Below are 18,328 nucleotides of genomic sequence, written 5' to 3'. Positions count from 1 at the left end.
AAGATGCACCGCTCCTAAGGTGTCTTGAAGCATTTTGACTAATGCCTCACTGTCTTTAAACTAGCGATTAATGTTGACATTTATCTTGAAGAGATAAAATTCGTCAGTAAATTTGATATAGAATGCATTGCAGTGATGTAGATGAGTGGTAGAGTAAGACTTTGGTAAGTTTTAAGACAAGACTCACTTAAGATAAGATAAGACTAAAAAAAAAATTAAAAAAAAATGGAAAAGTAGAGTTGAGCTGAGTCTGACTGATAATGTATGGAGTCTGAGGTAAGTCTGAGATGAGTCTGAGCAATATAAAAATAATAAAAGTTAGTGGAAAGCTGATGTGGCAGAATCTTAAGGCTTTGGTGAGTCCGACTGATAATCTTACCTAAGCTTTACTAGTTTTTCTCGTGATGAGAAAATATGGACCGGAATTTGAAGCTTTGGTTAGTAATGTAAGAGAAACTAGAATCGCTAATGCCTGGCTGTTGACATTTGGTTGTGTGTTTTTGCAGGTCCTGGGTGTAGATAATCATGAATTGGCTGCAACGGAAGATTTTCCTTTACAATGTCACTTTTGGACTCTATATGCTAGATTGGTGGGAGCGTTATCTTTTCAGTATCCTTTATGCTTAGCAATATCGACTTACAATCATCTTCTGATCGTATTTGCTATGTGCTTCTAGTTCTTTGTTTTTCATATATAAATAGATAGCCAAATGTTCCCTGTAACAATCTATGTGCTGATAGTTATAAGTTAATGAATGCGTATTTAAGACTGTCGTGTCCAGGTTATAGAGTTTTGTAGTTTTATGTTACACAATGCCGTGCATTTGCCATTTAGAAGTGGAGAGAGTTATTTTTTCGGAGCTTCCTTTCGACAATATTAACCATACACCTACTGCTTTTAGCTGTCGTGGTATCTTGGTTTGCTGCTCAATTATAGGTCTGATTATATCTTCAAGTTTAGGTTCTTGTTGCTTTTTAAGTTAATTCAACCACATTCTTAAAAGCTTTGACGTAATAGTCAAGTGTTTAGCTAGTTAAACACCAATGTAATTAAAAGGAAGTAAAAGCAGACAAAAATTTAACTGTCTCTACATATCATCTGTGTTAATGGGAAGAGGCTACTGAATGTTCTATCACCGAACCTTTTGGTCGAATTACAGCCTATTTATTAGTTTGGTTGTTGAATCTTGATAGAGTGCTCAATGCGGCTCTGAATTAGTGCTTAAAATGCTAGCATGCAAGCCTTCCTCGTAGGCTGGTTTACCTCCTATCTAAATAGACAGTGCGGAAACCTACAGTTCCTACTCTTTATCCTTGTATGGCTATCTTTGAATTATGATTGAGTGATGAGTTAACCAATAGCCAATCAGATTTAAGGGGAGTTCTAGATTCATATCTATCTTTGGTCTCTCTTTGATTTCTCTGTGAGAAAAGCATGCTTTGCTTTGCATCAGTCAGTATCTTTTTTCCGCACCCTTTCAACTTTTCAAGAGTAAGAAGACAAGAAGTACTCATCATCGCTGCAACCTCTATTTCCCTTCCATATACGTGTTGTTATTTGTGCTCAAGTGATCTTTTTGTCCCTCTTGTTATTTGCTTGCTTGCTGCAAAATGGAAAAAGAAAATCTAGCAAAAAAAAAAAAAAATTTATAAACTTCTCGTTGTCACTTGGCAGTTACGCCAGTTAGTGTGACTGTTATAAGCTGTGCTTCAGATGTTAACTTTATGCCTATTGGCGCAATCAGTAAAAATGTGTGGTTTCAATGTTTCATGCTTAGGTTAGCATCTACATAGCTGATGTCTCTTTTGATTTTTGAGCTCCTTAGCCTGAATAGATACACTGATCATTGTGTTAATACTGTTTTTATTCAACATGGGATCACGGATTACGACAGACTTTTTCAAAAGGTAACACCAATTGTCCCCTCTTTTTAATTCTTTTATCTGAAAACTTAATATCTCCTGTGTTAAGAGCTCATGTTGGTGGTGAAGGGCATCTGGATGATGGAAACTTGACATCACCGCGGCTGTGAAAATGTGAAATATTGTTTTCTGAGGTCACCATGATTCATGTGAAAATAAATATTTGTTCTGGAATAGGTGTCCATCTAGTTTTACGGTGGTGGCAAATTTATCTGTTCCCTTTGTTATGCTCTATGTTGCTTTGACTCTTTACTTTTCGGGCCGCACTCAGTAGGTAGTGTTCAGTACGACACAACATTAGAGAATGAAATCTGAATTTCTGTATTCTACCCTTACCACTAAACATTGACTCTGGAGTTTAGTGATTTTGTGCCTTATTTCTAGACCTGGCAAACAGATCGGGTCGTGTCGGGTTCGTGTTCGTGTCACATGTAAACGGGTCATAAACCCTTCAACCCAAACCCGACCCGTTTAAATCTCGTGTCGTGTTCGTGTCGACCCACCTACATAAATGGGTCATCAAGCCTCAACCCTAACCCGCTAATATCGTGTCGGGTTCGGGTCGTGTTTTCGTGTCATGTCAATATTTGGAAAGTTTTAAGTATATTTATGTGATGAAAGATAAAAAAATTAGGATTAATTTATTAAACAGGTCATTCGTGTCGGGTTCGTGTTTAGAGAGCTCAACCCAAACCCGACCCAATTAAATATCGTGTCGTGTTCGTGTCGACCACTTACATAAATGGGTCATTGAGCCTCAACCCAAACCCGTTAATTTCGTGTCGGGTTCGTGTCGTGTTTTCGTGTCGTGTCATTATTTGCCAGCTCTACTTATTTCTCAAGCTCTACTTATTTCTCAAACATCTCTGAATTTCACTTTAGAAACACTGAAACACTAAAATTTCAAATTTATTAACTATATTTTCTAGTGTTAACAAAGTCCTTGTGTCTGGGTCATGGTGGGTCCGGCCATTGGATATGCTCGTTTCCAGTACTTGTACTCGAGTCCGGGTAATATTGGTTCGGGTAATATTCGTTCGAGTCCGAGTAACATTGGTTATGTTTATGCCTTACTTTACAATGGGTGAAAGAGCATACTTTTGCTGGTTTGGCCTACACTTTTGTGGTTGCCTTGTATGGTTTTCTTTGTTTTTGTTGTCCAGTGATTATAGACTGCTTAAGAAATCACATTCTCAGCTTCGAATGGCTAATGTTCTTGATTTGTTTTCATTGGGCATTTTTCGTGTAGGTATCTGTGGTCAGGAGTATAGAGGTTACATTCTGCTGGGAAAACTTGGTAAACATCGTCTTCTTTTTCTTCTGATTGTATTCATGACTAACTTTTTTTATCAATATTGTATCGTACTGGCATTGATCATTCAGTGTTTGTAGAAGAGTCCTTTTAATTATCGACTCACTAGTCATTATTCCTTCTGTTGCCTCTGGTCTGCGTTATTTGATTTAACTTGTGACATTGAATTTTACAGGGAGCCATAAATCCATTTGTGCTCAGTTGCTCACCAGTCCTCAGATATGATGAGGAAAACCTCCACATCTTTTCCGTAGAGTTCCTTACTTTCGTGCAAATATACTTTTCCTTAATACAGTAGTAGGTTTTTTAGCCGGGATGATTGTTATTGGATTTCACAAGTTCCACGAACGCTTATGTAGTTGTTCCTCACCTAGTTTGGTGACCGAAGAAATCCAGGATTACATGTTTAAAAAACCCGATTAACTAGGTATTTTATATAATTAGCCCTCGTGTCACTTATATTTTGTATATATTTTTTTTTGCTGTTTGATGTTTAGAATTTTTTTTGGGTTTTCACATCATTGTCATTGAGCTATCCACGGTGTCCCTGAGGGTCCTTTTTTTGCCGGAAACTCTGGTTGGAATATTGACACCATTTGCATTAGTTTAACAAATCGGGATTTAGTCAATAATCATGTACAACTGTACAAGTATTACTTATCCCGTCAATATAAAACTGGGTTTTATCTTGGTTGCTCAGTCTCCTTCCCCACACGTCGTCTTTTCTCTCCGCCCAGTCACTATCTGTATCTTTCCGACTTTCCGTCGTTTGTTCATTGATATAGGAGGAAATATCGTATACAAGGACATACTAGTTGGAAATAGTCTGTTTGCAGTGACCGTTTTTGACAGAATGCTAGTTTTGGAGATGGATTTGTTAAATAATCATATCCTTCTTTTCGCAAATTCTTATTTCAAACGGGCTATTTCCCGTCTGAAATAAGACGGATCAAATGTAGCCATTTTACGATAAATATTAGGATCAATTGATGAAAACACTCTTTAATGTTGCACTTTTAAAACTTAACACCTTATGAAAAGTTTTTTAAAACTTAATACCTTAAGGTGTATTTTATTCACATTTTGGTACTTTAATTGGATTTAGGCCAAAAAAATGGAATATACCTGCTTTAGCTATAACATTTTGTCATTAAATGATTACATTCTATTAAAAAATGGTGACATTTAGTCCGTTTTATTTCAGACCGTTTGAAGTAAGATTTATCGAGTATGAGGAGATTTTGCAAAATACGGTAAATTCGAAGAATGAGGGTATAACATTATAAATGACACACGTATCTTGTTAGTCAAGTAGACAACCGATACAAATGAGTATTTTAAAATTTATACAAATTCTTATTTAAGACCTTTTTAATTTAAGGAAGGTGTGAGACGTCCTATGTTGAGCTAGTCTTAAACAAGATGTACCGTAAAATTTAAGAGCATAATTACCTTCAAAATATTTAGGAGTATTATCACCAACAGTTAGTCTTGCTGAAGACGGGTCGGAGCAAGTGACGTATAATGCCACTCACAAAACGGATAGGGGGACAAGGTGGGGGCACCCCCATGTGCTTCCCTCTCTCCTCTATTTGGGTCATTTATGAGGGAAAATGATATCCGTCACTCCAAAGTGACGGATACGTGCCGTCACAAATGAGATTTTGTGTATCACCAAAGCTTAGCTTGCAGACCCTCATCAGCTATCAGCCAATCACCTTAAAGTTGTGCGATTGGCTACAACCACGGGTCATAAAATGCATAGACAATGACAACAGTTTGACTTAAACGAGTATGTTACAGATTTACGTTTTGCGACACGGCACGGATAGTGATGTTGAATTACTTGCTCTCCTTATAAGATACCCGTTTTGCTTGTAACGGTCACAAGCTTGTGATCTCTCACAACCTTCTTCCCATTTGCTCTCACTTGCTCTCCTTATAAGAGGCCACAAACTTGTAACGAAATAGTGCCGTCACAAATAGAACAAACCTTCTCGGGAAGTGTAGTACTAAATCTAGTAACGACAGTTCGTCTTGCTTGTGACGGTCAAGCTTGTAACCTTTCACAACCCTCTCCTACTTGCCTCTTTGTCTCACGTAACAAATTTGTGACGGATTTTGTCCGGTCACAAATGAGTTTATATTTTTTTCACGGGAATATTAGAAGTATGTTTTAAAATAAATAGTAATGACTAATGAGTAATGAGTTTTTAATTTCATGGGACAAGGGGATTGGCGATCAATCAAGGAATAACATGCCCATGTTGCTACAACATGATCTATGACCCAATCAAATTGAAAATGTGGCAAATCATTGTTGGAAGATCATCGCAATTGACGGTGTTTGATAATTGATAGGATCATAATATCTATATCTAATTATAATTTGATTTGAACAAAGTATGGGAATATTATGACAATGTTAACATGTCTTTGTCATCTACTCCGTAATTGTGTTTGTGTACACCTTTCCAGCTGTTAATTGTTTGTTCAATTGTTCATCTACCTTTTTTTGTCAAGGTCTTCCAATTATATGCACACCATTCTTTAATTGCTTTATGTATATAGTATACACAACACAGGCAATGTGTCACTAAGCTAATAATGGGATTATGGGACACTATTATTGTTCACTCACATTCATACATTTGGAGCATTATATTTGTTGACGATTCCTCATCGAGGATTTAAGTTTGAGTATGTTTAAAATGCGCCTTTAACTTAACTAAGAAGAACCCAACCTGACAGACACGTCTTTTTTTCTTTTTGGAGGAGGCTACTCTGAGTATGAGTAATGGGTACCTTGTCGGGGCCTCAACTCGCTTAATTCTGATCACCGCCATCCTTCTTTCCTTTTTGGGAAGTGTATTCTGTGTAGTGGGAATCTTGTAGGACCTCGACTTGCTTAATTCTAATCTCCGCCATCATATTCCGACCTCAACCCTTGCTTATAAATCTCAATCACCTAGCAACCACCATAGGCACCATTCCTCTCCAACCAACGCCACCAACACCAAAATACCTCAAACAAAAAGCTCTCATCTCATACGATGTCATTCCACCCTTCTTTCACCCCACAACTCTTTTCGTTAATCTTCTTTGAGATTTTTTTGTAAACAAGTTTAGGGTACGATTTTGCACTATTATGAGAGAATGGGAAATCGTTATCTATTACGGAGTACTTTTTTCATTCAAGTCCAAATCTCATATTGTCAGTGCATGTATTGTAACGTCAATAGTTATTATTACATGTTATGAAAATTTGATATTCTTATTATTCTCATGAAGGATAAATCAAACAATATCTTATATTATCATACTTTCTCTTATATATTGCAAAAAATCATGAACCTTTTTTTCGCTCATGAATAATGTAAAAAAGGTTCCCTTAATTTGAATTTCGAGTCAGATTTAAGATTCAGAACGTTAATAGAGTACGATTCATTCAATTTGGTCAGTTTTACCAGATCTAATCAAACATACCAACAACTTCAAAACAAATCCAACTACAACACAAGTATATCGTCCCGTCCAATAAATCAAAACCATATTCCAAAAATACACAAACAAAAAAACAAATCCCAACTCCAACAAATCCCCAATCTCCATTCAATCCCTCCACAAATCAAAACCTAATTTCTCCAATAAATCAATAATCCCACCTCATAACACCACACAACACATTCACATAACACTCAAACACCCCCACACATATATATACCTCACTAATAACCTTTCAAAATTCAATTAAACACAAAAAAAAAATGGAAGAAAATAACAATGATGATTCAACACAAAAACAAGAATCCTTACTACCAACAAACAATAACAACCTTAACCCTAACCCTAACCCTAACCCTAAAACCTACAACAGAATTCTTTCCCATGCACATGATGAACTCCATAGTTTTCGATCTTACCTACGTTGGATGTGCGTTGACCAATCCAATTTTTTTACCACTTTTCTCTCTTGGTTAACTTTCATCATTTTTACCCTTGTTGTCCCTGCATTCTCCCATTTTTACCTCTCTTGTCCGTCTTGCGATGCCAAACATGATCGTCCTTACGATGTTGTTGTACAGCTTTCTTTGTCGGCTGTCGCCTCGTTGTCGTTTGTCTCTTTGACTCATTTTGTAAGGAAGTATGGGCTTAGGAGATTCTTGTTCTTTGATAAACTTGTTGGTGAAAGTGATTCTGTTCGTCATCATTATACTACTCAGCTTAATGTATGTCCCAATTCCTTTTTTTCATTATGTTGGGTTTTTGTCGTGTTTTAAAACGTATACAATTGAATGGAACGGAGGAAAGTTTACATTGATTAGTTTTGAATTCTTTTGTTATGTTTTCGGGTTTTTGTTACATTTGATTGTAATATGTTGTATAAATTCCCGTGGCATAGTTTATAAAAACGTATACAATTAAATGGAACGGAGGAAGTATGCCTTCTAATTAATGAAACTTTTAATCTTTCTTAAAAGGGTATTCAATTATTATGTTTAATTAGGCTTTATTTGGTGATTTGGGTGAAAATTATTTCTGGGATTTGAGATTGAGATTTGTGTTTCTGGGTTTCATTGATTGATTTGGATATGTTAAGCTGTGATGTGATCTCAATTGTGTTTCATGTTTTACAATTTTGAATTTTTGATCCGACCCCATCTTATCCCGCAATTTGCTGGAGCTATTTTGCAGTCAATTAATTTGAATGACAATGATTGATTTATTAATTGTTGGAATTAAATGGTTCTTCTCTTGATTTTCCCTAATTAAATGCTGTTCTTCCCCAATAAAGCTTTTGCTGTGCAGATTTGTATGATGCTGATTTTGTTAATGTTACTATGGTTTAAAAATGGTCGAACTAATGTCGCTTATGAATGTGTTGGTGTCGGACTTGATTACTCCCTCCTATTCTTTAGAATCGCGGTCCTTTTTTAAACTCGTCTTAGATATTTTGAAAACGAAACATTTTAGTTCTGTGTTGTTGGATAACAAATTTGTGGCTCATGAAGCTCAGCATTTTGTTTCGGATTGTTGGACGAGTCACTGTCGAGTAGTGTCGATAAGCAATTAGGAGTAGACATCAATTTGGTCTTTGAAAGGTAGAAACTTTTATATGTAGAGTAATATATTAGCATTGACAAAAATAAAATAATCACTAATTATTATTGATTGGTCTTCAGATTAAGACAGCTTTTTTTAATCCTAGCTAAAACGACTCTATATGTTGTAGGCTTAAGAGGGTTTTAAGCAAGACTAAACCGGTGATTGGCTGTGTTAAAAGTTGGCATTGAGCGTGATCAATCTAAGCAGGATATTGCTGTCAGTCTGTCATGTGAAACTTCTAGCAAAAGACATGGAGCATGATATAACCTTTAAAGTATGAGTGGTTGTGTTCATAGATCCTACTTGTTATGGGCATTCTTTAATGTGGACAAAAAGCATAGAATGTGCTAGTCAAAAGTATCCAACCTGGATAATGCTAATTATCTGCTGGCCTTTTGAAATGTTTGCTTTTCTGCAATTACAAATTCTTATTTGAGACGGTTGTAAGCATGAAACTGATCTAAAGACAACCCATATACCTAGTTAGTGATGAGCATTTGTTAGTGCTATATATATAATTTTAAATTTGCTTTATGCTAATAACGGCTTTAAGAGAGACTTACTGAATGAAATGAGCAAAAATAGTATTACTTGGTATTATGGTGAAGCATCTTTGCTTTTTAAGCTTAAAGTCATCACTGTTTTTCTCTAAGGGCAATCTAGTCAGTTTAAAAGTGCGAAAATTTACCCAAAAAGGGAATGGTAATTGGTAAAAATCCAAAGAACTGCCGTGAAAATGATTATGTTTTACTTTTTGGTTTATGCAGAGATCACTGAAGATAGTATCAGTTTTTGTCGTCCCATGTTTTGTAGCCGAATGCATTTACAAAGTCTGGTGGTACGCCTCAGGCGGTTCACAAATTCCGTTCTTGGGTAACATTATCTTGAGTGACATTGTAGCATGCTCATTAGAGCTGATCTCATGGCTGTACCGAATATTAGTCTTTTTCCTAGTCTGCGTTCTCTTCCGTCTCATCTGCTATCTCCAGATCCTGCGGCTGCAGGACTTTGCTACTGTGTTTCAGGTCGATTCAGATGTGGCAAGTATTCTGGTGGAACACCTTAGAATCAGAAGACATTTAAGGATCATTAGTCATCGTTATCGCTCGTTCATCTTAGGAGCTTTGATATTGATTACAATGAGCCTTTTTTCCTCCCTGCTTGTCACTACCAAATCCCATGAAGGGATGAGCTTTTACAGAGCCGGAGAACTTGCAGTACGTCTTTTTTCTCTCATTCTACTAAATTTCTTTTACCAACAGTTTTTTTAGGATTATAACTAAACCCGACAAAACCGACCTGATCCAAATAACCCGTCCCAAGACTGAATATGACAAGAAACCCGCATTCACCAATCACCTGAACATTGTTGGCTGACCCGCTCCCTAACCTGAAACAGACTACCTTACTCATAATGACCAAATCCGTACCTTACCCAATTGACCCATTTGCAAAGTATAACCGAATTTCTGTATTTGACCAATTGCAGCTGTCCTCCATGACACTAGTGACAGGGCTCCTGATAATACTGAGAAGCGCTACAAAGATTACACACAAAGCACAAGCGATTACTTGTCTGGCTTCCAAGTGGCACGTTTGTGCAACAATTGATTCATTTGCTACGTCTGAGACTGAGACGCCAGTAGGCCACGTTGGCAATACTGTCTTCTCCAATTCTTGCCATGGGGATTCAGATGGGGATGATGCTGGAAGCGAGGAAGATGACGTGGACAACACTAAGTTTCTACCGGCTTATGCTTACAGCTCAATCTCGTTCCAGAAACGACAAGCTCTTGGTATGTAACACCTCCTTCCAAATCCTCTTATTAGTTCCTTCCTGATTGAATGGATCTTATATCGCCTTTTTTGTATATTGGCAGTGACGTATCTAGAGAACAACAAAGCCGGGATCTCTGTATACGGATTTATGTTGGACAGGGCCTGGCTGCAACTCATTTTTGGTATTGAAATGTCCTTGGTATTATGGCTTCTCGGAAAGACCATTGTCAATTTATAAGTCTCCATGGTTTTTCGGAACCTTATCTGGCTTTCTGCCTTGGCCTTACCAAACTGCCAAAGAATTAGAGAGAAAAATGTGACATAACTTGTTTCACTTGGTCTCGACGACAGCGAGTTTGTGAGCTATCACTTGGTTCAGTTTAATTCAGCTGTAGATACCAAACCCATTTTGGTATATAACAACATCACATTGATCGTGCATTTGATGTATAAATTTGTGTCGTGTTGAGCTGCTAGCTAGCGATTTCATTTGTTACTTTGTAATTCAATTCTTATTGTGATTTCATATGATTATATTATTACTATAATAAAGCTTATTTCACATTGTTCATTTTTTTTGTAAATGTCAACCAGTAGTATGAGAAGTAATAAAGTTATGAGAAGTAATGCTCATGACCTGGGTTCAAATCCCGTCAGTATCAAAATCGCTTTTGTGACTCCCTTTACACAGGAAGAAAAAAAACATCGTTCATCTTCTTTTAAATGGTTATCAACCATTTTTTACACCAGAAAATTTTCCAGCACGGATATTCAACTTTACCAAGAGCTATATATAGGAAACGAACAACACAACGTTTGGCACAAACGTTTTAGGTAACGCAAATTCTCATTGAAGACGGCGATATCTGTCACAAGCTTCTGACGGACACCGTTTTCCCTTACAAAATGCCCATTGCGAGGTGAGTGGGAAGCATATGGGGGGTGTCCCACCTTATCCCCTCTCCCTTTTTGTGAGAGGTCACAAGCTTGTGACGGGATTAGTCCGTCACAAGCAAGACTAGCTGTTTAGGTAATGATTTAGATTGGGAGACTTGACAAAAGTTGATTCGACCCAACTCGGACTCATTCTACGTAACAATTGATATGGTAGATAGAACGTGTGAATCTGGTGAACTATATAATTGAGCTGAGGAACGCAAGGTCAAGCAATAACCAATAATAACCTTGTATGTCAAGTCACTCAAGTGTCAAACTGTCAACCCATGACCCAACTCGGACTTGTTCGGATCAGTCATTAGATATAGTTCTCAACGTAATTTTCATCTTGGGTTATTCGAAAATAGTCTCTTTGTATTGCTAATATAAGAATAAAACTGCGTACATCCAACCCCCCTTACTCTGCAATTTGCAGTAGTCATTGAGACACTGAGATAATGCACAAATTCTCATTTGTGACGGCCGATATCTGTCACAAGCTTGTGACGGGTCAAATAAAACCCACATGGGAGAATAAAGACAAGTCATTTGTGATTCTATATACATTCTACTTTTTGTCTTATATATCCATGTGGGTGATAAGCTTGTAACGGATATATCCGTCACAAGTGAAGACCTATTGGGAGTAATATCCTTGTTATGGGATTCTAATAACACCAAGACAATTTCCTTGAATATTTTATTTTATAAATAATTTTTTTTTTATCAGACTAAAATAATTTAATACACCTAAGAATAGTTTTATCACATAGCAATTGAAATATATGTTGATAGCCTAATCTGACACTGATCACCCCACCCCAACACCCCCCATACAATATGTCAACCGATGACTCCACCTGATGATGACCCGTCATGAAACCAAATGTAACGTTATCTCGGCTCATAACCGACCCGATTACCAACTTTATTTTATTGAGGGGGTGTTTGGTTGGGAGGTTTGGAATGGAATGGAATGGATTCTAGTCATTCTAGTGTTTGGTTAGGGTATTTTGGTATGGAGTTAGAATCCTGATGGATTCTCATTCCACCCAACCCCTTGGAATCCTATACCCACCTCCTCCCATGGATTCAAACTCAATTCCTTCATGTTTATTTTTCTAATGAACCAAACATGTTTTGGAAAGTATGGACTTTGAACCTCATGCTCCTATGGTTTCTCATTGAGTCATTTCAATCAATTTCATTCCTAAGTAGTGAACCAAACGACCCCTGATAATTGTAGATACAAATGAGAGCGTGAGTTGGTCAGTTTAGATTAGGACTTCAATTAGAAAGTTTCCAACGTGAAAATATTCTCTAAAATATTCTCACCTAATAATTTGTTAATTTATGAAGTAGACTACAATTTAACATTATTTAATTTTTTTGATTGACACATAATCACTACATAGCTTTCAATCATCATAAATGAATTCACTTGCAACTTAGTACCTTCAACGTGGCATCAAAGCTGTACTTACTAAGAACAAAATGCCTCATAATTAAAATTAACACAAATCTAAGCTTATTATTAAATTCAAGCAAGTCATTACCAAGAAAGGTATGTCATTAACAGTTACAGAGTCAGGATTTAAACTGAAGGAGCTAACTTGATATTATGTAAGATTGAATAATTTCCTAGTTTAGGTGATTATGATATTCATATAGATAGCTAATTACAATATTTGGTTTCATAATTACAAAGCTTACAATATGAAAACAATATATACAGTTACCTAATTACAAGGTAATTAAATATTTACATAATATTACCTAATACCATATGACAATTGTATGATGCGACGACATAAAAAATGATCATTTTATGATAACAAGTAACCATTTTTTACTATAAGGGTCACAACAATAACTACCGTTAATTAATCAATCATCGAACATTTAATAGCCAAGTCGGCCAATAAAATTACGACAATCAATAATTGTCCTCTAAATCGGCCTACTTAGTAGTACTATATATATATATACGATCTAGATGATTAATAAATACATTTCGTTATCAAATTTTCTTCTTAAACATTACACATTATTTGCTGTTGTTATTGCGTGTACTACTGTGTACCAACAATTTAAGCCTTTACTGTTGTACTTCGTACCTCATAATTTTGTCAATTACATAAAATCCCATTTTATTAATCACACCTACAAAAATTCAAAATTCCCAATTTCACAAACAAAAAAAAAAAGAAAAAGAAAATCCTGGTTCTATAGGCTCGAATCCCGGCTATTAACCTTTTTTCTGAACTTTTGGTAATTACTTGTTTACATTTATATCGGTCGTGGTGTTTATAAATTGGGATTCGAACCCAAGTCAATCCCAAGTCATAAATATTAAATACGACGAATTTACCAGTTAAGTTAGCTGACAGCTTGACACGTGCGTGTCGATGTTATGTTTGTAGGGTGATATAAATATAAAGCTGCAGCATCAGTAATCAACAGTTGATGATTGTCCCCCAGGTTTGCCTCTTTATGTTATGTTCAGTATTAGTTACAACAAATTAGAATTAGTTGTCAACTTTTTGCTTAATTAATTCCATCATTTATTTACCTTTTATATTTATTGTGTCGAGTATTTTAATCAAATGTAAACGAATGATTGAGATGGAGAACGTCCCTCAGGCTGGTGTTTCGTATATTAGATGGTCTTACCTGTGAGATCAAGCCATTATCCAGATAATTGAACAAGGATATATATACCAGTACTTGGTTTGATTTTGATATAACATGTGAGATCGTCTCATGCAAGACTCACTCGTAATATAGTTGGGTTAAGTCATCAGTACTCAATTTGATGAAGTTTAGATTGAGGAATGTTACTGGAACAGTGATGATAACTTTTTGAGGAGACATTTGCACTGAGTGATCAATCTGTTTGTTATTTTGAAGGAAATTCCTGTTTTTTTTGGGGTACAATAGAGGGGACGAACCTGAAAGACAAACTAATTAGCTAATAGATGAGGGAGGGTCACTCCAAGGACGTCTTCCCGAAGAACAGTGAACATTTTTAGGAGACGTTTTTGTTATTTTTGCGAGTAGCGAATCTGAAATGAAGATCCGGTGTCAAATTCAATGCGAAGTATATCGTATCAGACATTAACCAACTGATGTTTTTAATTTTGCTTTCCTGTTTTACATTTTGTACGCGTTTTGTACTCTCTTTGAGTTCTTGATCAATGCTTTGGTTTGCTTTCAGGTGTGAAGTAATATATAAAAAAGATGACAGATATCGGAACTCTGAACAAGCAGAATAATGCAGATATTGAAGATAATACAAACAGGTTTTGAAACCGGTTCTTAAATTGCTGGATTTTCTCTTATATGTATGCTCTCTGTGAAATTGATATAAGCTCGCTTTGCAGGTTGCATGATACAAATCAATATCTGAAACTGAAAGATACAGGAAGCTTTGCGGCACCAACAGAATGCTTAATACCTAGAAAACAGAACAACCACAAGACATTCGATCGAGTACTCTCTTTTGCCAATGATGAATTACAGACTTTTCGGACCTGCCTCCGCTGGATGTGTGTTGACCAATCTACTTGGTGGAGTGCCTGCATTTCTTGGTTTGTTTTTGTTATATTTGCCCTCATTGTTCCGGCCTTTTCCCATTTTTACCTCGCTTGCCCTACTTGTGATGCTCATCACCACCGCCCATTCGACACTGTTGTGCAACTCTCTCTGTCCAGTGTTGCTGCACTGTCATTTCTTTGCCTGTCTCATTTTGTAAGGAAATATGGTCTCCGGAGATTTCTGTTCCTCGATAAGCTTGTTGATGAGAGCGACTCTGTCAGACATCATTATACTACTCAGTTCAACGTATGTTCCTAATTTTTATTGTATAAATTCTCCCAGCCGACATACGAGTTTCTAACATGCCTATCATTTTATGCAGAAATCATTGAAGATACTGTCAGTATTCGTCATTCCATGCTTTGCACTCGAATCTGCCTACAAAATCTGGTGGTATGCCTCTGGGGCCACCCAAATTGGATTCATGGGTAGCACCGTGTTGAGCGATTCCATAGCCTGCACATTCGAGCTACTGTCATGGCTGTACCGGACGCTAGTATTTTTTCTGCTGTGCGTTCTCTTTCGCATGATCTGTTACCTCCAAATCCTACGGCTAAGGGATTTCGCCACTGTATTTGAAATAAATTCCGATGTGGGATCTGTGTTAATTGAGCACCTTAGCATCAGGAAGCACTTAAGGATCATTAGCCACCGTTATCGTAGATTTATCTTAGGGTCCTTAATTTTGATCACCATGAGCTTGTTTACTTCCTTGCTGGTGTCTACCAGACCCAATGCTGATATGGGCCCTTTCAGAGCCGGAGAACTTCTCGTAAGTCATTCTTTCTTTGCAGAATTCATAAGTCTGCATTGAAATTGAAAAAACGAATGAAACGGCCTGAAGCTTTGGTATTTGTTTTGTTTTGCAGCTGTGCTCCATAACTCTTGTGGCCGGGCTCATGATTATACTGCGGAGTGCCACAAAGATCACACACAAAGCGCAGGCAGTTACCCGCTTAGCTTCCAAGTGGCATGTTTGCGCTACTATTGATTCGTTCAACATTTCCGAGGCTGAAACACCTGTAGCACACTATGCCCGTCATCCCTTTTCCAGTGTTAGTCCCGGGCATTCAGATGAAGATGAAGCTGGCGACGAGGAAGATGATGTTGACACGACAAATTTCCTCCCGGCTTACGCCTACAGCTCAATCTCATTCCAGAAAAGACAAGCTCTTGGTAAGCTAAGATTCCTGACAAATTTTGTGAAACATATTCTGTAATTTCTTATCTAATTTTCAGCTAGAAGAACACAAAAACTTAAATGAGACGGTAACTATGTGCGTATATAAGACTTGCTGTACAGGAGTATCACAACTTATGCTTGAAATTTATATTTGGCAGTGAAATACTTCGAGAATAACAAAGCTGGGATAACTGTTTACGGGTTTATGCTAGACAGAAGTTGGCTACAACTAATTTTTGGTGTTGAGTTATCCTTAACACTCTGGCTACTTTCAAAGACAGTCGGAATATCTTAAACAAAGTCCGCCTCAGAAATCAGACTCCTCCTCGGAGTTACTCTTTGTCGAAGAGTTCCCCTTCGATTTGTCAGTCGAAAATCAGAAGGTTTATGTTAGTATTTTTGGCAATGTGGGGTGTGATTATAGAATGTATTTTTTGATTACTTTGCAACTTTTCGAGATCAATGGAAACATGTTGTATAGTATGCAGTTTGATAAATTGAGTAATGGTGTAGTACTGTGTAGACGGTTGTACAAAAACTCAAATAAAACAACTGTACGACTTGCAACGACAATAATAAGGTAAATTCTCAAACATTCTACACCCTCCACAATTCACACCACGAGGCCACCATAATATCCATTAGAAATCATTATATAGTCTTCACGTTCGAAAAATCCCAAACCAGAAGCTCAAAAGAGGAAACAACCAAGAACATGAGTAAGAGAGATCATAGTTATACTCGAATTCATATGCTAATACTTTAACAAAGAAGTTAATTCATCGAACAAGAACCATAGAAGTTGGAAGACAAGCACACAGCATGAACAGGAACTCAGGTAATTCCTAAAGAACCAGAATCGAAGACAACCAGAGGCACACGGGCTTCCAATTAACAAAAACAATGACCATGAGGAATATTGTTTCAAACATAAGTAGGGCATACAATGTCAATAACAAATTACGGTTAAAAAACACATTCGACAATTTTTTTCAGTGCAGCTTAGAAAAGAGAGAAAAAGGTTGGACCAACCTTTGCTACTTTGGTAAACATAACTATAAACTTGGATACAAGAGGGGCTTGGCATCACTGATGCCTCGAAATGGCGTCAATGTTGGAATAACCTTTGTTACTTTGATAAAGTTCAAGAAGACCCGGTGCATCCTCCTTAAAAGGTTCAATAAATATCTTTAAGAACTGAGCCTCAGTTTTTTTCGCCGCAGTATAGAAGTTGTAATCTAACAAACCCTTCTCCTTCAAAACCAACAACACCCTATGCCTAGGCGCCATTCGCTTCTCGAGGCTTAAACTCAACAACACAGAATGTGTAGCTAAGTAATCAGGCTTGTAACCCAGCTCAGTCATCAAAAAACCCGACTTTTTCCTGATATTTTCTTCAGATATTATAAAAACTAGAGGATTTCTCCTCATTAATTCAGAAACATCATCTTCAGTCCATCCCAAGCTTTTGAACAGTTGACATTTCGACTCGATTCTCTTCTTACTAGAACTACACAATAACTGTATGCCATACAAAAACATCCCAGAATTTCGAGGAATCCCCAATTCCTTTTCAACCCTAACCAATACATTTCGAAAAAAAATTGATGTCCTCATAAAGGGTCTAGGACGCTGAAGAATACCATTCCGAATAATTTCAATATCAACACCATACTCATTATTCAACAACGCAATATTTGAATTAAAATTTTTCATACCCGATGTTGTCATGTAAAATTGAGCTCTCCTAAAAAACTTGATTATATTTTCATTACTACCCAGAATCGTTCTGAAATCGTTAAAATGATCCATATCCATATTTCTACGAAAACATGAAGGACTAGATGACATGAAAGAAACTAAAGCAGACCCATAAAAACCATGATCTTGGAAAAGTTTAAATTTGGGTTTTAGGGTTTTGTCGATATTAGCAGCTAAGATTCGAGGGTAGCAAGATACGACCTTTATAATATGGGCATCATCAAAATCTTGTTGCTTTAGAAAATCAACAACAGAATTAGCATTATTAGTGAATTTGGAGTAGTTACCATTCTTGGAATGTAGTTTGGTGGAAATGGAAAGAGCTTGTTCATCAGAAAAACCCAGATGGTTAATCAAATAATTGGTGTAAAATTGATTTGGGGATTTAGGGTTTTGATTTGGGGATTTGGTTGAATAGAGATGAAGATTTTGAAAATTATTGTGCAAGTTATACACAATTTGAACGCTGTATTTGCAACGAATTCTCAGCATCTCGCTTTCTTTGTGTATTCAACTCAAACTGAGAATTTGTGTTTAGTGATAATAACTACGGCCCTGTTCGATAATCAACAGATTTATATTAGCAGAAGCAGATTGGTCAAGCAGATTATAACGGAGAAGTGGTGATTTAGCCCCACAACTCTTTATAATTGTGAAATTAAGCCTCATAACTCTCAATTGGAGTAATTTAGCCCCAATACTTATACATAAAGTGAAATTGGCCCCAATTC

General features: G+C 36.7%; 4 protein-coding genes across 4 annotated transcripts; 3 read left to right on the top strand and 1 right to left on the bottom strand.

Annotated features, from left to right (window-relative positions):
* The first annotated feature begins 264 nt into the window (after positions 1-264).
* On the top strand, positions 265-3,947 carry LOC141655007 (uncharacterized). Its single transcript, XM_074462111.1, has 5 exons — positions 265-276; positions 507-610; positions 1,836-1,908; positions 3,173-3,220; positions 3,411-3,947. Exons 1-5 carry the CDS (start codon positions 265-267, stop codon positions 3,531-3,533), a joined length of 360 nt encoding a protein of 119 aa, XP_074318212.1. The 3' UTR covers positions 3,534-3,947.
* A 2,851-nt stretch (positions 3,948-6,798) lies between these two features.
* LOC141657017 (uncharacterized) lies at positions 6,799-10,695 on the top strand. The gene is made up of 4 exons (XM_074464126.1): positions 6,799-7,464; positions 9,109-9,558; positions 9,831-10,137; positions 10,222-10,695. The coding sequence occupies exons 1-4, from the start codon at positions 7,003-7,005 to the stop codon at positions 10,356-10,358; spliced, it is 1,356 nt and encodes a 451-aa protein (XP_074320227.1). The 5' UTR covers positions 6,799-7,002; the 3' UTR covers positions 10,359-10,695.
* A 3,578-nt stretch (positions 10,696-14,273) lies between these two features.
* On the top strand, positions 14,274-16,358 carry LOC141657016 (uncharacterized). Its single transcript, XM_074464125.1, has 5 exons — positions 14,274-14,358; positions 14,440-14,899; positions 14,976-15,425; positions 15,523-15,829; positions 15,995-16,358. Exons 1-5 carry the CDS (start codon positions 14,297-14,299, stop codon positions 16,129-16,131), a joined length of 1,416 nt encoding a protein of 471 aa, XP_074320226.1. The 5' UTR covers positions 14,274-14,296; the 3' UTR covers positions 16,132-16,358.
* LOC141657018 (uncharacterized) lies at positions 14,305-18,128 on the bottom strand. The gene is made up of 2 exons (XM_074464127.1): positions 16,869-18,128; positions 14,305-15,843 (listed from the first exon to the last, which is right to left on the bottom strand). Exon 1 carries the CDS (start codon positions 18,087-18,089, stop codon positions 16,923-16,925), a length of 1,167 nt encoding a protein of 388 aa, XP_074320228.1. The 5' UTR covers positions 18,090-18,128; the 3' UTR covers positions 14,305-15,843; positions 16,869-16,922.
* Positions 18,129-18,328: the final 200 nt, after the last annotated feature.

The sequence above is a fragment of the Silene latifolia genome, chromosome 5, assembly GCF_048544455.1.
Source record: "Silene latifolia isolate original U9 population chromosome 5, ASM4854445v1, whole genome shotgun sequence".
NCBI classification, from domain to species: domain Eukaryota; kingdom Viridiplantae; phylum Streptophyta; class Magnoliopsida; order Caryophyllales; family Caryophyllaceae; genus Silene; species Silene latifolia.
Note: the sequence above shows the minus strand (reverse complement) of the source record. Positions and strands in the feature narration are given on the sequence as shown.